Consider the following 22,533-nt stretch of genomic DNA (forward strand, 5'->3'; position numbering starts at 1 on the left):
TAATTTTTATTAGCATGAAAATTAAATTATTTAAATTAAATGAAATTAAATTAAAATTAAATTATTAAGAAAATTGAAAACTAATTATATTTTATTACCATGAAATGGAATATTATCAATAAATGTAGCAATTGAATTGATTATATCAATTGTTGGATTTGATAACATTGCTAGTGATGAAAAAATGAATTGATTAGTGATAAGGCGTGAATTAATCAAATTGCCAATTTGCTGTATGCAAGAAGATGAAGCACATGCTGATAAGGCATCAATAAATATATCACATTGTAAATTTGCAATTGATGATAATTCCATCAGTGATAATCCACGAAGATTATAAACCAAATTAGCAAATTGTATTGCTGTCTAATAAAAATATATTTTTGTTTTTTTCTTAAAAAGATTTTTCTATAAATTCGGATTTTTAAATTTTAATTTATTACAATTTAGAAAGCAAAAACTAAAAATAAATAAATAAATAATTGATAAATTTCATTACTTACAATTATTAATAAAATGAAAAGCAAAAAAAAAAAATTAACAAATTATTGCTTTTTTTTTTAAAATTTAATTTTTATCTTTTAATTTTTATCAATTTTTTGATTTTCAGAAAATAATTAATAAATCAATTTTAATACTTACTGCAATAAAATAAATATGTAAATGAAAAAATTTTGTTAAAAATGAAAATTTCAAAAAAAAAAAAAAAATGCTAATTAATTTTAACCAATGTTATTAATACTACAAAATTCATTAAAATAATATATTTTTTTTTAAATTCGTTTTTTTTTTTAATTTCTTTACTTTTTTTGTTTTATAATATAAAATAAAATGATAATTACTAAGAATAATAATAAAAATATTTTATCAAATTAAAAAAAAAAAATAGAAAAATTATAATTTATATAAAATATTTTACACTTACATTTGCATCAATGCGATCATTTGATTCACATAATTCATCGATAATTTTTTTAACAAATTGTAATGAATTTTTCTGATTAAAATTATCACTGCCATAATCAAAAGTAATTGATAAGCGTTTATTAAATTTTTCTTGTGGTGCTGAATTTGTAATACCAATTGCTCGTAGTGTTTGTTCAACTTTTAACATTCCAATATTATCATTACTGTAAGGTGAAATGATATGATAATTTTCCATGCATGTCACCTGGAAATTATGATTAATTATTAAATTTTACTTTGTATTAAAGTTTTATTGTTGATAAAAGTGATAAAATTTAATTATTACAGTGATAAAATTTAATTATTAGCAAAATTGATAAAGTGACAAAATTTAATTATTACAGTGATAAAATTTAATTATTAGCAAAATTACAATTAATTAGTGGTGCGTTTTATTTGTTACCTGGAAAAATTTAATAATGAATATTTTTTTATTATAATTATAATTTTATTTTACATTAAAATAGTATAAAAGTGGACATTTTGAATTATTATATCACAATTAATTAATGTTATGTTTTATTTATTATCTGGAAAAATTTAATAAATAATTATTATAATTATAATTTTATTTTGTATTAGAACTGTAATGTTGATAAAAGTATTTGTTTTGAATTATTATTATGAATTATCAATTACAATTATGAATTATTAATTACAATTAATTTGTTATATATATATATATATATATATATATTAATTAAATTACTTATATACTTGAATTATTAATTACACTACAATTAATTTATTATATACGCATATTTTAATTTTAAATTAGTTATACTACAATTGATTTGTTATATACATATAATTAAATTTTAAATTAGTTAAACTACAATTAATTTACTATACATATATTAATTAAATTACTTATTTACTACAATTAAATTTGAGTTAATCAATTATACTGATGAATCTGTTATTAGATTATATTGTAAACAAATGAATTAATAAAATTATTTCAACAACTCATGATTAAATAAATGATAAGTGGTAGAAGAAAATAGATATAAAATTTAAAATAATTTAATATAAAATAATTTTTTATCGATTAAAAAACAATAAGAAGCAAAAAATTAATAAACTCAAATTTAATGTTAAATCACTAATAAGAAATAAATTCAAGAAAAATGAATTTAAAAAAGAAATTTTGCGAAAAAAAAAAATTTTTTTTTTCTTCAACTTTTTTTTTTTTAATTTTAATTTGCTCACTATAATATGTATTCTCTAAAGCTATATATTAATTAATATTTATCAAATAGAAAAAATGTAATCAAAGAAATGACAAGTTCATAAAATTAATTAATTAAATGATCTATCATTAATTAATTATTTAATTAATTAAATAATTAATGAATTAATTTATTTGCACTAATATTAATTTACCTGTTGAAGATTAGTATGAGCAATTTGACGCTCACATATTTGTTTTGCTTCTATCATTGGTGCCATTTGTATTTTCTAAAATTATTTATTTTTATTTTCACTTTTTTAAAATTAAAATCAAAATTTTTATATTTCATTATTATATGTTATTATTATTATATTTTATTTTTTTTTTCTAAACTATTATAAATGTATATTTTTCAATTTTTTTTTCCTCTTAAATTTTTTTAATTTTTAATTAATTTATTCAGTTTTAATTATTCACTTTAGCTATTTTTTCATTATTTAATTATTCATTTTTTAAATTTATTATGATAGTCATAAAAAGAAAAAAGTAAACAAGTAAACAAATCACATTCTAATCATACATTAATTAATATCAGTGTGATTCAATTTAAAATATTAGCTAAAATAGATAGTTACATACTTTTTTTTTCCCTTTATAACAATGTTTTAATCAAATTAAATAATATGCAAATAACTTCATTTTCCGGAATACAATTCCGGATTAATAATTAACTAACCGATTCTAATCGATATGGTATAGCTCGAATGCCAGCAATATCATGCTTACGATAGCACGAATTTAATTGTTTTGTTGTTTTTAAATTTAATATTTCATTGATTTTTTGCTTTTCAATAATTATCGGACAATCACCAGAAATATCAGTTTCTCTTATTCCTTCTAAACAAATTCATAATACAAAAATTAAATTTAAAATTAAAAATAATAAAATTAAATTAAAATTAAAAGATGGAAATACTTCGAATTGATTAATCTAAAGTAAACCTTTTTAAAGTAAAATATATTAGATTCTTTTAATTATTTTTAATTATTTTCAGCATAATATTAATTACCTAATATAATTTAGTAATATTTTGTAGTAAACTAGTAAATTTAATAGTAAAAAAAAAATTAACTAATTAAAAAATTATTTAATTAAAATTTTTTAAAGCTATTTGTTGTTCTTTTCTTCTTCAGAGAGAATTTTCAATTGAAATTATATAAAAATATAATTTTGATAAAATTGAAATACAAAACAGAAAAATAAAAATATTTACCTAAAAAAAAAAAAAGAATGAAAAGAGATTAAATAATAAAAAACAAAATGTAATGATTAAAAAGTGAAAAAAAAAAATTTAATTACAAAAATGAATAGAATTAAATTAAGCAAATTAAAAATTAAAAAAAAAAAAAACAAAAGATTAAAATTAATTAAAATTAAAAAAAAGAGAACAAACCATGTATAATTTGAAAAGTTGATAAAATAGAACGTTTAATATTAATTGCCCATATTGGATCAGTATTATTCGGGCAAATTGCAATCACTTTCCCATCATCAAATGCAAATCGAAGCGATGAACGTTCCAGGATAGCACTCCAATCATTTTCAACTTGCATTCCTCGTAGTGACGTACGTGTCAACTAGACTTACGTTTCAATAAATTTAATTAACTTTTTTTTTTTTTAAAAAAAGCGTAATAGCGAAATATTTGAAATTATTTTATTCCATTAAGTGATTTTTGAATCAATTATGTTACATACTGTATTAAATTATCATTTTCAACTTGCATTCCTCGTAGTGACGTACGTGTCAACTAGACTTACGTTTTACTATATTTAATTAATTTTTTTTTCTTTTTTTAAAAGGTAACAGTGAAATATTTGAAATTATTTTATTCTATTAAGCAATTTTTGCATTAATTATATTAAATACTATATTAAATTAAATATTTTTTTTTTTTATAGTGAAATATTTGAAATTTAAGTGTTATTTGGATTAATTTTATTACATATTATATTTTATTAAATTATTTTTAAAAAGAAAGTAATAAAAATATTTGAAATTATTTTATTGCATTAAGTGATTTCGTATTAATTGTATTAAGTACTATATTTAATTAAATATTTTTTTAAAAAAAAGTAACAACAAAATTTTGAAATCATTTTACTCCATTAAGTATTATTTGCATTAATTCTGCTATATACTATATTTAATTAAATATATTTTTTTTTTAAAAAAAATGAGTAATAAAAATATTTGAAATTATTTTACTCAATTAAATTGCATCAATCATATTTCTATTAATTATTTTAAAAAAAAAAAAAACTGACCAAAATATTTGAAATGAGCTCTTTTTTTTTTCTTCTTCAATTTGCATATTTTAATAAATAAATTTAAAAAAAAAAATTGAATAGATGTGTAAATAATTTAAAAATTTTAAATCAGTATAATAATAAATTATTTCTATGCTTGAAATTATAAATTTAATTATAAGTTTTATTCTAAGCTTAATTACAAGTTAAATTATAAGTTTTATTATAAGTTAGAAAAGTATAAGTTAAATTTTTTGCTAATCAAAAAAAAAAAAACAAGGAAATGTGCAATTTTTCATATTTTTAAACTAATTATGAAAAGTAATTTAAAACAAATAAATTATAAATAATGTTTATATATAAGAAAATTTAGCATTATTTTGTTAATTTTTTGTTTGTTTCTTTTCTTTGATGCAAAATTTAAAATTATCTTCTAAGCATATTTAAAAATTAAAAATTAATATAAATATATATATACACAAATTAATAAATTACTTTGAGTGAAAATTCGCATGGCGAATGAACTGATATATGCGCTTGCGCATTTTGTATCACATCTGTGTCACGTTCGTCACCAATTTTTAAAATTGTTCGAGATGTTACATCAAATACATAACTACGACCTATGTCATATTTCACTTCTGTTGACGCACCTAAAACTATTAAAATATTTAATATTAATTATTAATGAATTAATTAATTAATTACTTTAAAAGTGAGAAAATGTTAATTGAAAATAATTTTACTGAAAATTGAAAATAATTTTAAAATGTTAGATTTTAAAAGAAATAAAAAATTTGCATATCTTCAAATAATATAAAAATTTACTTATATATTAAAAATGTATCTTATTTTTTAAAATTTAAATGAAATCATCATATTTACCATTCGATTTATTATTTTTTTTTATTTATTACTACTTTTTTTTAATGAGAAAAATGGCGTTTTGTAATATAAAAAGAAAAAAAAAAAATAATTTCAAATTTTTTTTTTTTATTTTCAATATTATTTTCGTGTGTAGCTAAATTGTTTGAATGAAAAAGAAATTAAAAATACAATATCAGAAATTAATATAATTAAAATTTATAACAAAAATTAAGACAAACAATAGTAAATGTAATCTATTATTTCAGATAATTACATAATTGATGAAGAAAAAGGATGAGTAATTATTAAAACAAAATTTTAAGTAATTGTAAATATTTTAATCAAATTAAATTGTCGTCAAAATTGCTAATAATTTATTGAAATTTAATTGTTACTTTACTTTCAGTACTTTTTTGAGTGAATTTGAATGTTTAAACTTCTTAAAACTACAACAATATTGGAAAATTAAAATCAATTAAAAATAATTAAATTACAAAAAAATTCTTAGCTTCTTTTTATGTTATTTAATTATTCCAATGTTGCTGGATAAATTAACAATTTTTTTTTTAAATTTTTATTTCTGATTATTTAAATTTTTTAGAATTTCTCATTATTACTTTTCTTTTTTTGTTATGCATTAATTTGTACATAACTCAAATTTTATTTATTATTATTATTACTTTAAATCCGCATGCAAAAGTAAATACTTCTATTTTATCAATTTTTAAATGCATCGATGAATAAATGGGAAGATGAAATGATGGTATGATAAAATATTTCTCTCTTATCATTTGTGATTATTTTGATTACAGTTTATTCAAAGCATAAAAGTCGTTAAAAAAGAAAAATAATAATTATGAATTAAAAATTTTTTATCTTTGCAAAGTTGATTTTGACTTCATTTCTTCCTTTTTCCTTTTTTCATTACTTCAATTCCATTTCAAATTTAAATTTTTATTGATTTTCTTTTTTTTCGTTTTCTCATTTTTTTTTTCACTCCATTGAAGTTTATTTCAAATTTTATTTCTTTTTCATAATTGAAATTGAAATTTATAGCTGTAACAATATTAACAAAAAAGTGAACAAAAAGAAAAAAGGAAAAAGAATTGACAAAGAAAAGTAATAAGTATTCATATTTTCAATTTAAAATTATTTTCCTTTTTTTTTCAATCATTCTCAAATCGTTACAATTACATTCGAAATTTTTATTTATGATCAAATAGCAATTAATTGTAAATTACATTTTATTTCAACTATTCAAATAGTAAATTATAATTGAAAATAGCAAAAATTTTTTAACAATAAAATTTTAAATATTACATCGTTATTACCTTTTTTTTTTTTTTTTTTTTTTGAAGAAATTTTAAAAGAAATTTCATACCTGTGCATGTTATAGCGCAAGCATCATTTAAAGCAGAATAATGCTTATTATTATCACCATCATATGCGACTAAAATGATAAGATAATTTGATTGTAATTATTGCAAACATTAAATTATTCAATAATTAGTAAATGTATTAAATAAAATCTTTTATTTATTTATTCTAACTTTTTTTTTTTTTTAAAAAAAAAGAAAGAAATAACAATTTTAATTAATAAAAATAATTAACAAATATTCTCCGGCAAGAATTTCAACAAAAGTAATAACTAGTTATTATTATTACTATAAAAAATTGTAATTTTAAAATTAATTACAAAATTATTTCATTTTTTTTTTTTTTTTCGTTTTAACATGAAAAATTATTTATATGAAAGAAAGTTACCTGCAAAAGTGATAATAGCATGAAGAAGAAGCAACCATTCGAGGTGCATTACTGCTTGATAACTACTTCAAAAAAAAAAAAAAAAAAAAAAAAAAAAAAAAAAAAAAAAAAAAAAAAAAGAAAAAAGATATTCGTTATAGCAACTGATAACAATTCAGCTCTTCCAGCAATCATTTGATAATATTTTTTTTAACAATATTGATAACTGCTCAATACAACTTATCAACATATTATTGAAATATTTGAATAATATACACTATTGATAATAATTATACGATAGTTAACTGATAATGATAATTCTTTAGCAGTAATAATGCAATATAATCAATTCTTCTTGTTCCCAAACACTTATAATCAGACAAGATCACGTAAATGACGGTACAGATAAAGGATTGACGTGTCAAAAAAAATACTCAATTAAATTCAATTTTTTTATCATAAACTTTACTTAATTTTCCACAAAATCTTTCAATTTACAAATTATAAGCGATTGTTTGATGCTAAACTATGAATTATATAAGTGTACAAACGTACAACACGTACGTGTTTTGAAATTTCATTCCGTTTATTTATTCGATACACCTAGATATGAATATGTTTTATCGATCGAATTCATTATCACTCATTATTTATATCTGTTTGCTTTTTAACGCCAAATTATTTTATTTCTTTAAAATTTTAGTTGTTACGAAATTCTTTTACATCAAACATACGTGTTCCATACGTATAGACGTATAAGTAAGAGGTTACATATGTACACGCGCATTTATATATACGCATACATTATTGATACGTACGTGATATTTAACATTGAAATCGACTTTTTTCACAACAGTCTCTATGTGACATAACGCGATGACGCTTGAAGTAAACCGGAAATATTAATGAAAACATTAACTTAGAGAATTAGAGTTGGAGTTTAGAGTAAAGGGGACGGAGTATGAGGTTAATTTTATCTTTGCAAATCAATTTTACCCTTGAAAATTAATTTTACCCGTGGAAATTAATTTTACCCGTGGAAATTAGTTTTACTCGTGGAAATTAATTTTACACGTGGAAACTAGTTTTACCGTTGAAATATACTTCAGTTAAGTTGATTGATGTATAAGTTAATATTGCTATCGTATTGATAATATTTATGATTGGTACGTAAAATATGCATAGTTTTTTTTTTTTTTTTTTGCAACTGTTTAATTATTTGTAATGTTAGTTTTAAAAAAAATGGTTGTTTTATAGTAATAATAACAAAATACTAAACATATTATTCAAATTTAATAGTTAAAAATGGGTGTTCCAAAGTTTTATCGATGGATTAGCGAACGTTATCCATGTTTAAGTGAAGTTGTTCGGGATGAACAGGTTAGTTTGTCATGTTATATGGTTAAATCATCTGACGTTAATGAACTTTTTTTTTTCAACTTATTCATCTTTTCGTTTTTTTTTTTCTCTTTTTTTTCTGAATTTATTCTGCTGCATGTTTTTTTTTTCTTTATCAATATACGAAAATATCAATTTTTAAATGTTTTGCAAACTTTGAAAACTTACTAGTGAGGTTAGTATATACTGTTTTAATTCACTAGTTAGTTTAGTGAATTAGAACAGCATATAATAGAGAATAAGTTTTAATAGTTAGATTACAAATTATAAAATGAATACTTTGATAATTTCAGATTCCAGAATTTGATAATTTATATTTGGATATGAATGGTATAATACATGGCTGTTCGCATCCAGATGATGAAGATGTTTCATTTCGAATTTCAGAAGAGCAAATATTTCATGATATTTTTAATTACATTGATGTAGGTCAAATTATCACAATTCATTGATTTTTTTAATAATTATTGTTATTACATGATTGTTGTTTACAAAATTTTTTTCAGTTTCTTTTTGGCATAATTAAGCCGAAAAAAGTTTTTTTCATGGCTATTGATGGTGTTGCACCGCGTGCTAAGATGAATCAACAAAGAGCGCGACGTTTTATGTTTGTCTTTCTTTTATTATTTTATTTTTTTTTTTCTTTTTCTTTTTTTATTGTAAAGTTTGCTATGATATTTATGATTATATTATTATAATCTTTTATTAATTTATTATTTTTATATTATTGTTTTATTTTGAATCGCCATCGTAAGATTGCATTATTTCAGAACTTGAAGAATTTTTAGTATTATATTGAGAGAAGAGAAATTATAGCAATTATTTTATAGCACTAATGATATGTGCAACTGTTTTTATTTCATTTTTGAAGGTCTGCAAAAAATGCACAAGAAGCTCTAAGTAAGGCGAGAAAGAAAGGAATAAAAATCCCAGATGAAAAACCATTTGATTCAAATTGCATCACTCCAGGTTTGCATATCATTTGATATTGCAATATTATTGAAGGTGGTCAAGTTTTTGATATGTTTTAATTCATTAACATGAGCTACTCTCTGAAGAATTATTTTTTGCTTTGGTTTTGTTTTCTAAAATATTTTACAATTAAATATCAGTTTTTACTGGTCATTATACACTAGTTTTTAAAAAGAAAAACTGAAATTTTTATGACATTTTAAATATATGAATAGTTAGCTGCTTATAAATTTTGAAATAAAATAGAGATTAGCTGCTTATTTATACAAATATTATTAGAATAACATTCAAGAATTCACATATTGTCATTGTTTTTTTCGTTTAATTCATAAAAATGGATCAATTAAGGTACGGAGTTTATGGCTCGTCTACATGAGAATTTACAGTGTTTTGTACAAATGAAAATTGCTACGGATAGTTGTTGGCAAGGTTTACGAATATATCTTTCTGGCCATAATGTTAGTTGTACTTAATACACACTTCTTTTTTCATGAATTTTATATATTTACATAAGCCTAATCTTATTTTACTGTTAAAAAAAAAAAAAAAAAAAAAAAAAGAAACATGGAATTTGGAAGTCGAAAAAATTATAATGGAAAAAGCAGGAATCAACATTCCTAAACTGAACGTTTTCTTTAAAATGAAAAAAAAAAAGCGTTTTAATTATTAGGTTAATCTAATTTCTGTTGATTGCTGTTGCTATCTTTTGAATATTGATAAGTTAATTAATTCTCCTTTATTGATAATTTATGTTCATTAAATTAGTATATTTCATATAATCGTTTATGTAACTGATAGTTTGCAGTGTCCTGGAGAAGGTGAGCATAAAATAATGGATTTTATACGTAGCGAACGAAGTCGTCCAGATTATGACGCTAATACAAGACATTGTCTTTATGGTCTTGATGCAGATTTGGCAAGTTTATTTCATATTTATAATAGCATATCAAAAAATTGTTAAAATTAATTATAATAGTTTGATATATTTAGATAATGTTGGGAATATGTTCACATGAGCCTCATTTTGCTTTGCTACGAGAAGAAGTGAAATTTGGAAGGCAAAAATTTCGTATCAGAAAACATAGGTTGATATTTTTAGCTTCATAAATGAATATAAAAAATTGTAATTAATGTGTAACTATCAGATAATAATTAATTTTGGTTTAAAAGGAATCATACTTATCTGATGCTATCTGTGCAAAAATTTTTCTAACATGATATTTTTCATGATAATTTTGTGTTACTTTTATTTTTTATATTTTCTGAATGAATGTTTGAATTGCATGAAAATTATTTTCCTGTGGTGTTATTTATTAGATTTTGAAACTTTAATAGCTGGAAATTTTAAAATAAGATCGTATGATAAGTTTAACAAAATTCTACAAAATTTTAATTGAAATTTAGAGCAAAGGTGGATGAAATAACATTTCATTTATTGCATCTTTCTCTGCTTCGAGAATACCTTTCATGGGAATTCCACTCACTAAAGGTAATTCTTTCCTTTTTTTTTCCTTTTTCTCTTTGCAGGGATTTTTAAAATATGCATTTGATAAAATTTGATTTCAATTTTCAGGAAAAATTGCCATTTGATTATAATTTGGAATCAGTGATTGATGACTGGATACTAATGGGTTTTCTTATTGGTAACGATTTTATACCTCACCTACCTCATGTTCATATACATGAAGATGCTTTACCTCTACTTTACGCTACTTATAATGAAGTATTACCTCAACTAGATGGTAAATCTTATAATGGCACTTTGATAATTTTAAAGAGAATTTATCTATTTATTAACAGATAATAATTAGAAGATCGATCAAGTAACATATTATATTGAATGTACTAGAACAGTTTTGATGTATTAATACTTTTTTTTTTTTTTTTTTACAGGTTACATTAACGAAGCGGGTGTTTTAAATTTGAAGCGGTTTCAAATTTTCTTGAAAAATTTTGCAAAAAATGACAAGAAGAATTTTCTTGAACAAATGGATGATGAAGCATATCTTAGTTCAAAAAGAACATCAAATGCTTGGAAAAAGGATGCTTTTACTTCTAATAACGATGAGCAAAGTTTTGTTAGTTTTATGCTACTTTTTATAAAATATGATTATTTTAATTAAATTTGACATTGGGATTTTCTTATTTTGTTTATTTGATATTTTTATAATGGAGCTGAAGCATAGAGCTTAATAAATTATCTATTTAAATTTTCCATATTTATTAGTAGTTCATCCAACATGTAAATATTTCAGAATGAAGATTTAGAGGTGTTCGATCTTTCTAATGATGAAACGAATAAAGTTACTGACATTGGGATCACTAAAGGAGCATTTGATTCTGACAGTAATGCTTCTGACGAATGTGAAGAAATTACTGATCAAAGGACTTTAACATCTACTAAAGCAGTGTCTCGTAAGTTCTCGAACACGTACGAATACGTAAGAGCAAAAAAAAAAAAAGTATCTCCATGTTATTTAATTAAATTTTGCTGTTAAATTTGAAAATATTTTTGTTTAGATGGATATTTTGGTTTGGACAAAGATTCAGATGATGATCTGCCAGTTGCATCTTTAGATGATGAAAGTTATGAAAATGATTGTGATGTAAGTTTAAATTTGCGAACATTTGATCGATAAAACCTACATATGCATGCATGCATGCATGCTATTTTACAGTATCTTTATAGAATATCCGATTTCATCTCGATTATTTTTTATTTCAGTTATCTTGGACTGCAGTAGTTAATAAGGCATTCAAGAATCACAAACGTGACTATTATAATGATAAGATGAAGTATAACAATATAAGTAAGGAAGAGTTACGTGAACAAGCAGAAGGATACATTCGTGCAATTCAGTGGAATTTACATTACTACTATCATGGATGTTGTAGTTGGAGCTGGTACATTTTTTTTTTATTAGAAATATTACATTTTATAGATAAACTCAAATTTAATTCTGTACTAGTTCACTTTTTATTTTATTTTATTTTTTAGGTTTTATCCACATCATTATGCTCCCTACATATCAGATGTTTCTGATTTTGCCGAAATGGAAATGAATTTTGATTTGAATGAACCATTTAAACCATTTGAGCAATTATTGGCTGTATTACCAGCAGCTAGTGCCGATTGTTTACCACCTCCTTATAGAGTAATAAATTTCAAATTTTTTTTCGGCATTATTTCAGCAGTACTTTTTTTTTTGTGAGTAATTTTATTTCTAACCGATCAGAATAGTATCTATCATAGTTGAATTGATATTATCAGGTATTATTTATCTGATATCTGACTCATGCATGTCAAAAAGTGCTGTTGCTCTTTCGTCGTAATGATAGTAAGTAATTCAAGTTTTTAGTTGTATGTTCATAAATTTATAATTCAGGAGCTTATGAATGATCCAAAAAGTCCAATTATTGATTTCTATCCGGAACAATTTGACACTGATTTGAATGGTAAGAAGAATGATTGGGAAGCGGTTATTCTGATACCATTCATTAATGAAGATCGTCTTCTACAAGCTGTAGCTGTTAAAGATTCTTTATTAACTGATGAGGTAATTTTCCATTTAACAAAAATACTTTACAGTTTAACATTTGATTACTTTGAATCTGTATAATAGCAATAGTAATAGTAGTAATAGTAATAATAATAATAAATTAAATATTTAAAGGAACGACAAAGAAATATGCATGGACCACATCTGTTGTTTAGTTATGATCCCTCTTCATCACATATTCTGAAATCTACATTTCCTGGTATTTTTCCTGATATTCAGGATTGTGCTGTGAAGTAAGTACTGTATGATAATTTGGTTAATATTGAATGTAACTTTTTCAGAATTTTTGGGCAATAAATAAAATAGATTTTATTTTAGAATAGAGAAAATAGAAATGAATCAATTTCGCATACCACGTAATCGAATAGTACACGGTTTGTTACCTGGAGTTAAGTTAGATGTTGTATTTCCTGGCTTTCCTACGTTGAAACGTATACCTCATATTGCTGAGCTTCTTTTTGCGGATATTAAATTGTTTCAACAGCCATCCAAAAATCAATCGATGATTCTAAAAATTGGAAATAGACCAGAACTGGAAAAGGTTCGCTTTATTAACCGGATTTAATTTGAAAATAATGTGCTTAAACTGTATGGGAAAAAAAAAAAAAAAGGAAAACTATCCAGTAAAAAGTGAAATGCCTGTTCACTTTGTGTCATTCTTGTAAAATACGTTCTCAAAGTATTAAATAAATTGAACAAAATTTCCACTCTTTGTCGAATAGTTTAACTGTGGCTGAAAATAAATTGGGCTAACCACAGGAATTCAAAAATGATCGCACAAAGAAATCATATGAAAAAGATAATTCGGAATGGGTATAATTTGGTAGTTGTTATCATTTTAAAACTTTTTGTTAATTCTTGAACGAATGTTTTTGATGTTTAATACTTAGTAAATATTTATAGTAATATTAAAATATAAGTGAAAATTGTAAAGTACTAAATATTGCATTCTGTTTTACAGGATATAATGGAAATAGCATCTGATTTAATTGGAAAAGAGGTACATGTAAATTGGCCTATGCTACAGGCAGCTTTGGTCCAGGAACTATGGACTGCCCATGAAAAGTTTGCTTTTTTTTAAATTCATTTCATTTTTTTAAAATGAAAATTAAACAAAAAATAATTTGATGCATGAATTGATAATTCTCTTTGTTACAATGCAATATTTGAAAATGAGCTTTAAATAACGTGAATGATAAATACAATTTTTATTTTTTTTTTTCAGATATAGCAAAGCTGCTGATGAAAAAATTATTTGTAATGCTCTTTCGGAACAAGAACAAAATATGTACAAAACTTATGTCAATATAACTCGACGAAAGTTAGCTTTAAAATCTATGCATTTTTTCTTTTCTTTTATAATTATTTTTATAACTTTTCAAGCTTTTAGGCATAAAAAAAACATGAAATTTTCAAATTTGATTTTGTAAAATTCACTTTATATATAATTAATTTTCATATTCATTTTTATAGTGAATTTGAAAGGAGAGGTATTGATGCTGGTCAACAAAAAGGTTTAGCATTAGTTCGATTAGCACATGGATTGCGAAAATATTTTGAAGAGCAAAAAGTGTTAATTAAACGATTTTATGCTGATATCAATAATACAATTCCCGTATCGCTTTCTCTTTTAGTACAAGTTAGTTCATTTTGTTAATATTATTTTCAGTTTATTTTTTTATGCTATAATAATAATGAATAATATGACATGAATTATGATTGTAAGAAAGATTGAGAAATTTCTAAATAGCATCAAAACTGAGATAAATTATTAAATTTATGTAAATATTGCAGTAGTTGATCTTTTAATTGCTCATTTCTTCAGAATGCACTAGAGGATTGGGATTCTAAATGTGCATTGGAGGATTTGTATCCAATTAATGCTAAAGTTTTCATTTCATCGGTTGAAAGTAAATATTATGGTTTTTCTGGATTTATCAAAGAAAATCATCTAATGACAAAAGGTTTATTTTTCACTAATTTAATAGTCATTGTTAAGCTAATTTATGAATCATTGATGAATTCTTTTTTTTTTATAGGAACACTTACTGTTTCGTGTAAACTTTCACCAGTGGCAGATTTGAACTTTTGCGATATTGTAGCAGATTATGATAATTATGCTCTTAAATGGTATACTGCATATGAATTAGCTAAGTTTTTGCATAGTAAGTTAAATTTTCTTTTCTTTGTTTTTGAAAAAATGAATTTGTTTGAAATTGTTTTCTTCTGCTAATATTTAATGTTTGTTCTATTCATCTTTCTAACATCATATTTAGTTTTAGTTTTTCTTTTTCTTTTTGTTTCTTTAAAAAAAAAAAGAAAAAATTATAGCTAGTGTTGATGTTATTAATCGTATCACTGGTTGTGTTTACGTTTTACTGGATGAATCAAACGTGATACCATCAAAAAATACTCCACTGAAAGCCAATATTGGACTTGAATTGAAATTTACAAAAAGGAACCAAATCGTTTGTTTCTTTCCTTCATGTTTTAAATTTCCATATGTATTAATGTTTTAAAATTTTCATATTAGATTTATTTGCTATTTGATAGCAATTCTTTATTGAAATAATTCGAGGATATATGTGTGATAATTTTAAGAAGAAATGAAATAAAATCATTTTCAGATACCAGATTTCACATGTCGTTCGTCAGAGGGTCATTTATTATATTCGTCAAAAGCATTCGATATAATTAGGAATTACAAAATGAAGTATGGAAAACATTAGAAGAAAAAAAAATATATATATATATATATAAATAGTTTAAATTGTAGTTGAATATGAATATGTTTTATTTTTATATACTGTCTTATTTTTGTTTTCATAATGAGTATTTATAGGTATCCCAGTGTATTCAACTATCTTGAAAAACTGGATAACTTTCAACCATATATTCATATCAAGCAAATATTTCCAGAATTTGAACGAGAAGAATTAAATAAAAAAATTGAAGGTAAATTTATGATAAGTTAGCTATGCTTCCTGTACTGAAGTTATTTATCGTGTTTCATATAATTTTTTTTTTCTTCATAATTTGTTACTGACAAATTTGTTATCATGTGAAGATTTAATTTATCAGTGTAGTTCTGTTCTTTCGCTTTTCTTAATTGATCACAAAATTGCATCACATTACAAAAATATCATTAATTTGTTCCACAATATAATATTCGTATGCCATTTTAATGTTTGGTATAGTTTTTTTTTTTTAAATAACCAAGGCGAAAAACTAGTGAAATAACTAGTGTGACAATTTTCAGAATTAAAAACATTTTTAAACACTATTACGCCAAAGAATGCTTTGGAATCAGCTGACGATGTTTTTGTGGATTCTGGAGTTTTGAAGGAAATTGAAAAACGTATACAAGTTGTTATTTCAAAAAATACACCAGATCGAACTTGTAAACGACTTGCAGTAAAACCGCGTGCTATTTTTATGGTACATTATTTTAAATAGAATTACTAAACTTCATGAAAAACAAAAGTATTTCACAAATTATTATTAGCGATATGAGATAAAAAATGTGTATTATCAAAATAACAATTATTTTTCAATAGGATTGAAAAAAATAAATCTAATTTAGGCGGAACTATGCAAAGGTGATAGCATGCCAGATGAAAGAGCTGAATTTTGCTTACTGGATCGAGTTATTTGTGTTAAAAAACGTCGCAGAGCACCATTTGGTGAATTTGGTACTGTTATTGGATTACTTAATACAAATTCAGGAAAAAAAATCGATGTATTATTTGATAAACCATATTTTGGAGGCCAAATTATGCGGTATGTTTTTTTTTTTTTTTTTTTTTTTCTTTTTTTTTATCAACTTTTTATTTGAAGAAATATTACTTTTTAATAATATTGCATCCTAATTGTAAGTAAGAAGAGAGTAGAATATTCTTATGATTTGAGCTAATTAGAATTGATAATTTTATTTATTGTTTAGTAAAGATTAAATGTATTGTATTAATTGATCATTGTTAAAATAAACAGTGTACGTTCAACAGAGAATTTTGATATATTAAATAAAGTTGTAACAGCAACATATATACATGCATTACATTTAGATTTTTAAAATAAATCTAAACAGTATTATTTTTTTAGAAGTAGTAAAGCAAGTGCAGCTCGATTACCGATATCTTCATTGATTAATATAACATATGGAAAACGAATGCGAAATGAAATTCCATCAATTGAGCATATTGTAAACTCAGCTAAAACTAATTATAAACCAATGGATTTTCCAAAAAATTTGCAAATCAATAAAGATGATCAGCAAGGTCCATCTGGAAGTTCTGGATGTATTTACAGAAATAAAATATCGATGCCAGGAGATGTAAGTTTTTGTTTTTTTTTTTTTTTTGTAAATCATAAACAAATACATGTTAATTTGATTCACTTGATAAACAATATTAATGTAGTATTTTTTGAGTACAAATATGATGATATTTTCATTTTGCTTCTTTTAACTCAGTAATTTAAATTTTGAATATACAAAGTTAAAAATGGATAAATTCAAATATGATTGGACAGATTTTTTGTTTGTTTTCTCATTTTTCCTTTATCAGCAAAATTTAATTAATCATTTTTTTCCCCTTATAAACAGAATTATAAAATGTTCTTTTGTTCATGAAAATATTGTTAATTCTCAAAAAGTCTATCCTTTCTTTTTTTTTTTTTTTTAAGCCGGTTTTTAATCAGTAGCTATAAGCATTGTTTTCCCACTATATTGAAATCAAATATTATGATAATTTTTATAGAATGCATCTAGTTCAAGAAATAAATGTAAATCAAGGAATTCTCAAGCATCATGCTCGAATGACTTATGGTATGGAGAAAGATCAAAGATTGAGAAAGAATCTTCAGCTGCTGTTACACATGATGCTGAGCTAGCAGCAAAAGATTGTCGTACGACAGTAGTGCTAGTAGGAAATCGAAAACTACAAGTTAGGCCTACAAGTGGATTTATAGACAATCATCCTTCGGGCTCTAAACCTCAGGTAATTTTCTAACTTTTTTAATCTATTATTATCTATATATTCATTTATTTACAACAATTAATACAAGATGCTACTATGATTTCATTTTTTTATCTCAACAATGATTCCTTTAATGCTTACTTGTTTGAGGTGAAAAATTTTGTTAATGAAACTAAATCAGAATATAAAATAATTGGATAAAAGCTATAGGAGACTTAATGAGCATTTCAAGAATAACAAGATTGTGAGATTTAAATTTTGAAATATTTTTAGAGCTCAGAAGAGAAAGAAGGAAAAATATTTGAAAAGAAATCGAGTAATAAATCTGTAGCTCGACGCTCAGGAAAAATAAGAGATGATATAAATTTTGGAAAAATGGAAGCTAATAGTAAAATAATAAAAAATAATGGTACTGTAGGAATTTCTTCATGCAATTTTGGTGGAACTACTACTATTGGTGGTACTACCACTTCCTATGGTGACGATAAAGGAATGAAAAATTATCATGGATATCCACGAACATGGTTTGGATGCAGTTCTACGAGATCGAAAGATTATCTTCGATGTTCTCATGAAAAAGTCTATAAGGAGCAATCAAATTGTAAATCTGCTACTCGAATTCAGAAACGAATGCCTTTGGAGAAAAAGAACAACAAGATTGCATCTCCACAAATTACTTTACTTAAAAGAAATAAACCTCAAGATATGCCAGGTGTAGTATCGGCAACTGATACGAAACAAGCAGAAGAATTTGAAAAAAATGTGAAATCCGGAAATGAAAAACAAGAAATGATAGCTTCTGGCGGCGGAAATAGTCCTATTGAGCAACTAACTGAACAACTCAACAAACAACATTTGCATACTTTGGGTGAATCAAGTAATTTGGATAGATTGACTCAATCATCTAAATCGGTAGTTAATATTAATTATACTTTTATGTTAATGATGTTAAAGTTATTAAATGAGATGTTTCTCTCTCTTTATATTCTTACAATTAAGTAGCAAAAAAGAAGAAAAAAAGATTAATTTTAAGTTACATAAATGTTTAAAATTTAAAAAGAGAAAAAAAAAAGCTTTTTTTTTTTGTCTTCCTCAATATAATTTTTATTGCATTAAATTCAATTTAAAATACTTTGCAGACTTCAGAGGGAGAAATTTTATTACAAAAATCTGATCAAATGAATGATGCGCAAACGACTACTATAAAATCAGCTGCAATTGATGCTACAATGGAAACAAATAAACATGAAATGAATTTAAATGATAGTAATTATTCTACTGTAAATATGCCCACTACTACTTCTTCATCTTTAGATATTTGTGTAGGAAAAGCAAATAGAAGAAAGTGTCGAAAATCACGTGTTGTTGCAAATTTGGGTTATAATAATAATAAATAGGAAGTAAACAAATAAACATACGATGAAGAATAAATAATCTTTTATTGATTGAATTCAAATTTTAAATATGAAGGAAGTAGATAGGAAGAAAGAAAAGAAAGCAATCAATAATGCTTATTAATTTGCACTTGACAAGAATAAAAAATGAAGAAGGAAGAGAGGGCAAAAAAAAAGAAAAAGAAAAGTGATTAAAGTTTTACATGTAAATTTTTATAAAAGTAATCGATTTAGAAGTGCTTTCTTTTTTTTTTTTTTTTTTTTTTTTTTTTTTCTAACTGTTATCAATAAAAGAAAAATGATTTTTAAATATGATAGAAAAGAAATTGTTTATTGATGAATTATTATTATAGTTTTATCTTTATATGTTGTATGAGTAGGATAATTGTTTTATTCACAGTTTTGATTATCATAAAGAATGATAAAGAGATGTATGTATGCATAAATGTTTTGTTTTTTCTAGTGATTTTGATAGTGTTCTATTTGATATTGTTTTGTTTATATGCATATGATAAAGCAAACAAAAAAAAATAAAAAAAAAAAATAAAATAAAATAAAAAAAAGAGCAAAAAAAAAAATTATAAATCCATTTTAAGATTATTAATTATTATTATTATTGTTATAAATCCATTGCATGATTATTAATTACTATTTTTATCATTGCAAATTCATTTTAAGATTGTTAATTACTACTTTTATTATTACAAATTCATTGTATGATTATTAATTACTATTTTTCATTTTTATGCAGCATTATGAAAATATATTTTATTCTATCGAAACAAATTAGCAAATTTATGTTGCATTTTTTCAAATTTAATCGAGCTCTACTTTTTTTTTTTCTTTTTCTTTGTTTAAAATGATATCACATTGTATCATTTTCATTGAATCAATAAAATGATTAGATTTGATTTAATTTCTCTCCAATGAAATGAATCGTTTACATCTCAATAATAATAATAATAATTATTATTATTATTAGTGGTAGAATCATTTTTTTATAGTTATAAAAATTTTTTCAATTATTTTTAACATGTTAATGAAATTTTGCAATCATACAAAATGCTCTATGTATTTATCTTATTTCTTTTTCATTGATTAAAAATGTTAGCAATAAACAATAGGTATAAATTTTATAACTAAACATTTCACAACAGCAAATCAATGATTCAAAAATATTGACGAGTAAAAATTAACGACTATTATAATAAGTGCTGATTACATTTTTCTCTTTCCCCTCTTTCTTTTTTTTTTTTTTTTTAAATTTTAAATTTGTAAAAAAAAAAAAAAAATTATGAAGAAAAAAAGAAAGAAAGTAATACCACACAATATTTACTTTAATCACAGAAAAAATTAACATATTAAAACAAGACAAAAAAGAAAAATGTTTTATTGGAAGGCGAACAATTAGTAATAAATGAAAAACAATTTGGTTAAAAAAAAAAAAAAAAAAAAAAAAAAGAATATAGCTTTTTAAGCTATTAAAAGATATCAATCATAATAATTGTAAATATGTAATGAAGAGAAAATGGAAATGACAAATTATGAAACAATTTAAAATGAAAAAAAAAAAAAAAAACAAATTGTATATAAACAAAAAAAAAAAAAAATCTAATTTTTTTTTTTTGCATTTAAATATATATACATAATTGCTATGACTGAATTATTGAAATATTTATACGAGAATTATTCATGCTATTAGAATATTAATCAATTGACTAATTATTGATCATTAACAAATATCTCATAAAATTTTCATTTCAATCATTTTTATATTTAGTATATAACTAATATTAATTATTAATTTATCATAAATTCAATTTGATGATAACAAATAATACAATAATTTTTTTTCTTTTTTTTTTTTTTTTACAAACAAAATGAATGAATGAATAAAAATAATGTCAAAAGTTTATATAAACCTCTAAGAAAAAAAAAAAAAAAAAACATATGAAGATATAAAACAAACAAATAATTCACAAAAGTAAATGATGAGTAAAAAATGAATTAAAATATACCAGGTACTAAAAAAAAAAAAAAAAAAAAAGCGGATGTATATTAGGTATAATTATTTCCTGATTTTAATCAATTTATTATTTAATCTTGTTTACGGGTGGTATTTACTATTTCCGGTAATTAATTCTTTCACCTTTTCTTCGTCTTTCTTTCTTTTTTTTTTCTTTTTTTTTTTTTTGTTTTTTTTTCAACTATACAAAAGAATATATCTAATCTGATGCATAATTAACAAAATTATCCCTAACCTGAGTTAAAACTTTCTGGCAGCAACAACAAAAAAAAAAAAAGTTTTATATAACCTGATTGTAAAATTTATAGGATAAAAATGAAGAAATAGAGAGAGAGAGAGAGAGGGAGAGGGAGAAGGACAGGAAAAAGGAAGATGGTGGAAAAATCAACAGTAAATCAAGTTTTCATTTTAGCATTCTATTATTTACCTCTTACCACTACTACCTACTATTACTACCAAATGATAATAATTATTATTGTCATAATAATAATAATAATAATAATAATAACCGGATGAAATGGAGAGAAAGAGAGGGAGAGAGGGAGAGAGAGAGAGAGAGGAATTTAAACATGTAAAAGTAAACAAATTGAAAATCACTTGAATAAATATAAAATTATTTTTCCATTTTTTTTTTTAAAAAAACTACTTTATCAATAGAACAAGATGAGCATTATATATATATATATATATTTTTATTCTCGAAAGATTTTTCTTTTTTTTTTTCGAAGAGCTTTACGGTTCACTTTTCCGTTTTCAAATATATGAATGAAAAGATAAATAGTTGAAAACAGAGAGAGAGAGAGAGAGAGAGGGGACAAAGATTGAAAAAAAGTATAGTATTAGTAAATGATGTAAAAAAGGACGGAAATTAACAAGCAAATGCTTGAATAATTGAAATTTGAGATGAAAAAAAAAAAAGAAAAAGAATTGTCTAACAATTTAAACAAGCAAAATATTTTCAAAAATAAGTTCATTCTTTTTTCTTTTCTTTTTAAATAGAATTAAATAAAAAATTGATGATATATGCTCAAATATAATTCCATCTTTTAAACATACAACTTAAATTATCAAATTTAAAATCAAAAAACATTATCACATTCCACTTTTCATGTTCTTTCCTTCCTTTCCTTTTTTCCTTACTTATATA

At 22.7% G+C, this 22,533-nt stretch overlaps 2 protein-coding genes across 5 annotated transcripts in view; one reads left to right on the plus strand and one right to left on the minus strand.

The window, feature by feature from the left end:
- Bm14109 (Uncharacterized protein) overlaps positions 1 to 7,130 on the minus strand; it is a gene marked incomplete at both ends in the record, with an annotated part of 46,387 nt that extends 39,257 nt beyond the window's left edge. Inside the window, 8 exons of the mRNA XM_043079441.1 lie at positions 99 to 366; positions 926 to 1,171; positions 2,353 to 2,427; positions 2,877 to 3,037; positions 3,595 to 3,778; positions 4,946 to 5,103; positions 6,699 to 6,767; positions 7,082 to 7,130. Of these exons, the coding sequence (XP_042935375.1) occupies positions 99 to 366; positions 926 to 1,171; positions 2,353 to 2,427; positions 2,877 to 3,037; positions 3,595 to 3,778; positions 4,946 to 5,103; positions 6,699 to 6,767; positions 7,082 to 7,130 (1,210 nt within the window). The remainder of the gene's footprint in view (positions 1 to 98; positions 367 to 925; positions 1,172 to 2,352; positions 2,428 to 2,876; positions 3,038 to 3,594; positions 3,779 to 4,945; positions 5,104 to 6,698; positions 6,768 to 7,081) is intronic.
- A 1,235-nt stretch (positions 7,131 to 8,365) lies between these two features.
- On the plus strand, positions 8,366 to 19,363 carry Bma-xrn-1 (Uncharacterized protein; the record flags this gene model as incomplete). 4 transcript variants are annotated; one of them, XM_043079442.1, is made up of 31 exons in its annotated part: positions 8,366 to 8,440; positions 8,752 to 8,883; positions 8,965 to 9,065; positions 9,330 to 9,427; positions 9,779 to 9,888; positions 10,236 to 10,346; positions 10,421 to 10,515; positions 10,835 to 10,919; positions 11,004 to 11,172; positions 11,324 to 11,508; positions 11,686 to 11,845; positions 11,951 to 12,036; positions 12,156 to 12,334; positions 12,429 to 12,585; positions 12,817 to 12,987; positions 13,105 to 13,223; positions 13,309 to 13,531; positions 13,952 to 14,055; positions 14,216 to 14,311; positions 14,464 to 14,629; positions 14,816 to 14,954; positions 15,030 to 15,155; positions 15,322 to 15,458; positions 15,618 to 15,703; positions 15,833 to 15,945; positions 16,250 to 16,428; positions 16,574 to 16,770; positions 17,092 to 17,323; positions 17,748 to 17,987; positions 18,240 to 18,878; positions 19,106 to 19,363. In XM_043079442.1, the coding sequence occupies 31 exons, from the start codon at positions 8,366 to 8,368 to the stop codon at positions 19,361 to 19,363; spliced, it is 4,968 nt and encodes a 1,655-aa protein (XP_042935376.1). The 4 variants fall into 4 exon arrangements, with proteins under 4 accessions (XP_042935376.1, XP_042935377.1, XP_042935378.1 ...); XM_043079443.1 differs by having other exon boundaries at positions 11,004 to 11,073; XM_043079444.1 differs by lacking the exon at positions 19,106 to 19,363 and having other exon boundaries at positions 18,385 to 18,462.
- Between the last annotated feature and the right edge of the window lie 3,170 nt (positions 19,364 to 22,533).

The sequence above is a fragment of the Brugia malayi genome, assembly GCF_000002995.4.
Source record: "Brugia malayi strain FR3 genome assembly, contig: Bm_v4_Chr2_contig_001, whole genome shotgun sequence".
NCBI lineage: Eukaryota > Metazoa > Nematoda > Chromadorea > Rhabditida > Onchocercidae > Brugia > Brugia malayi.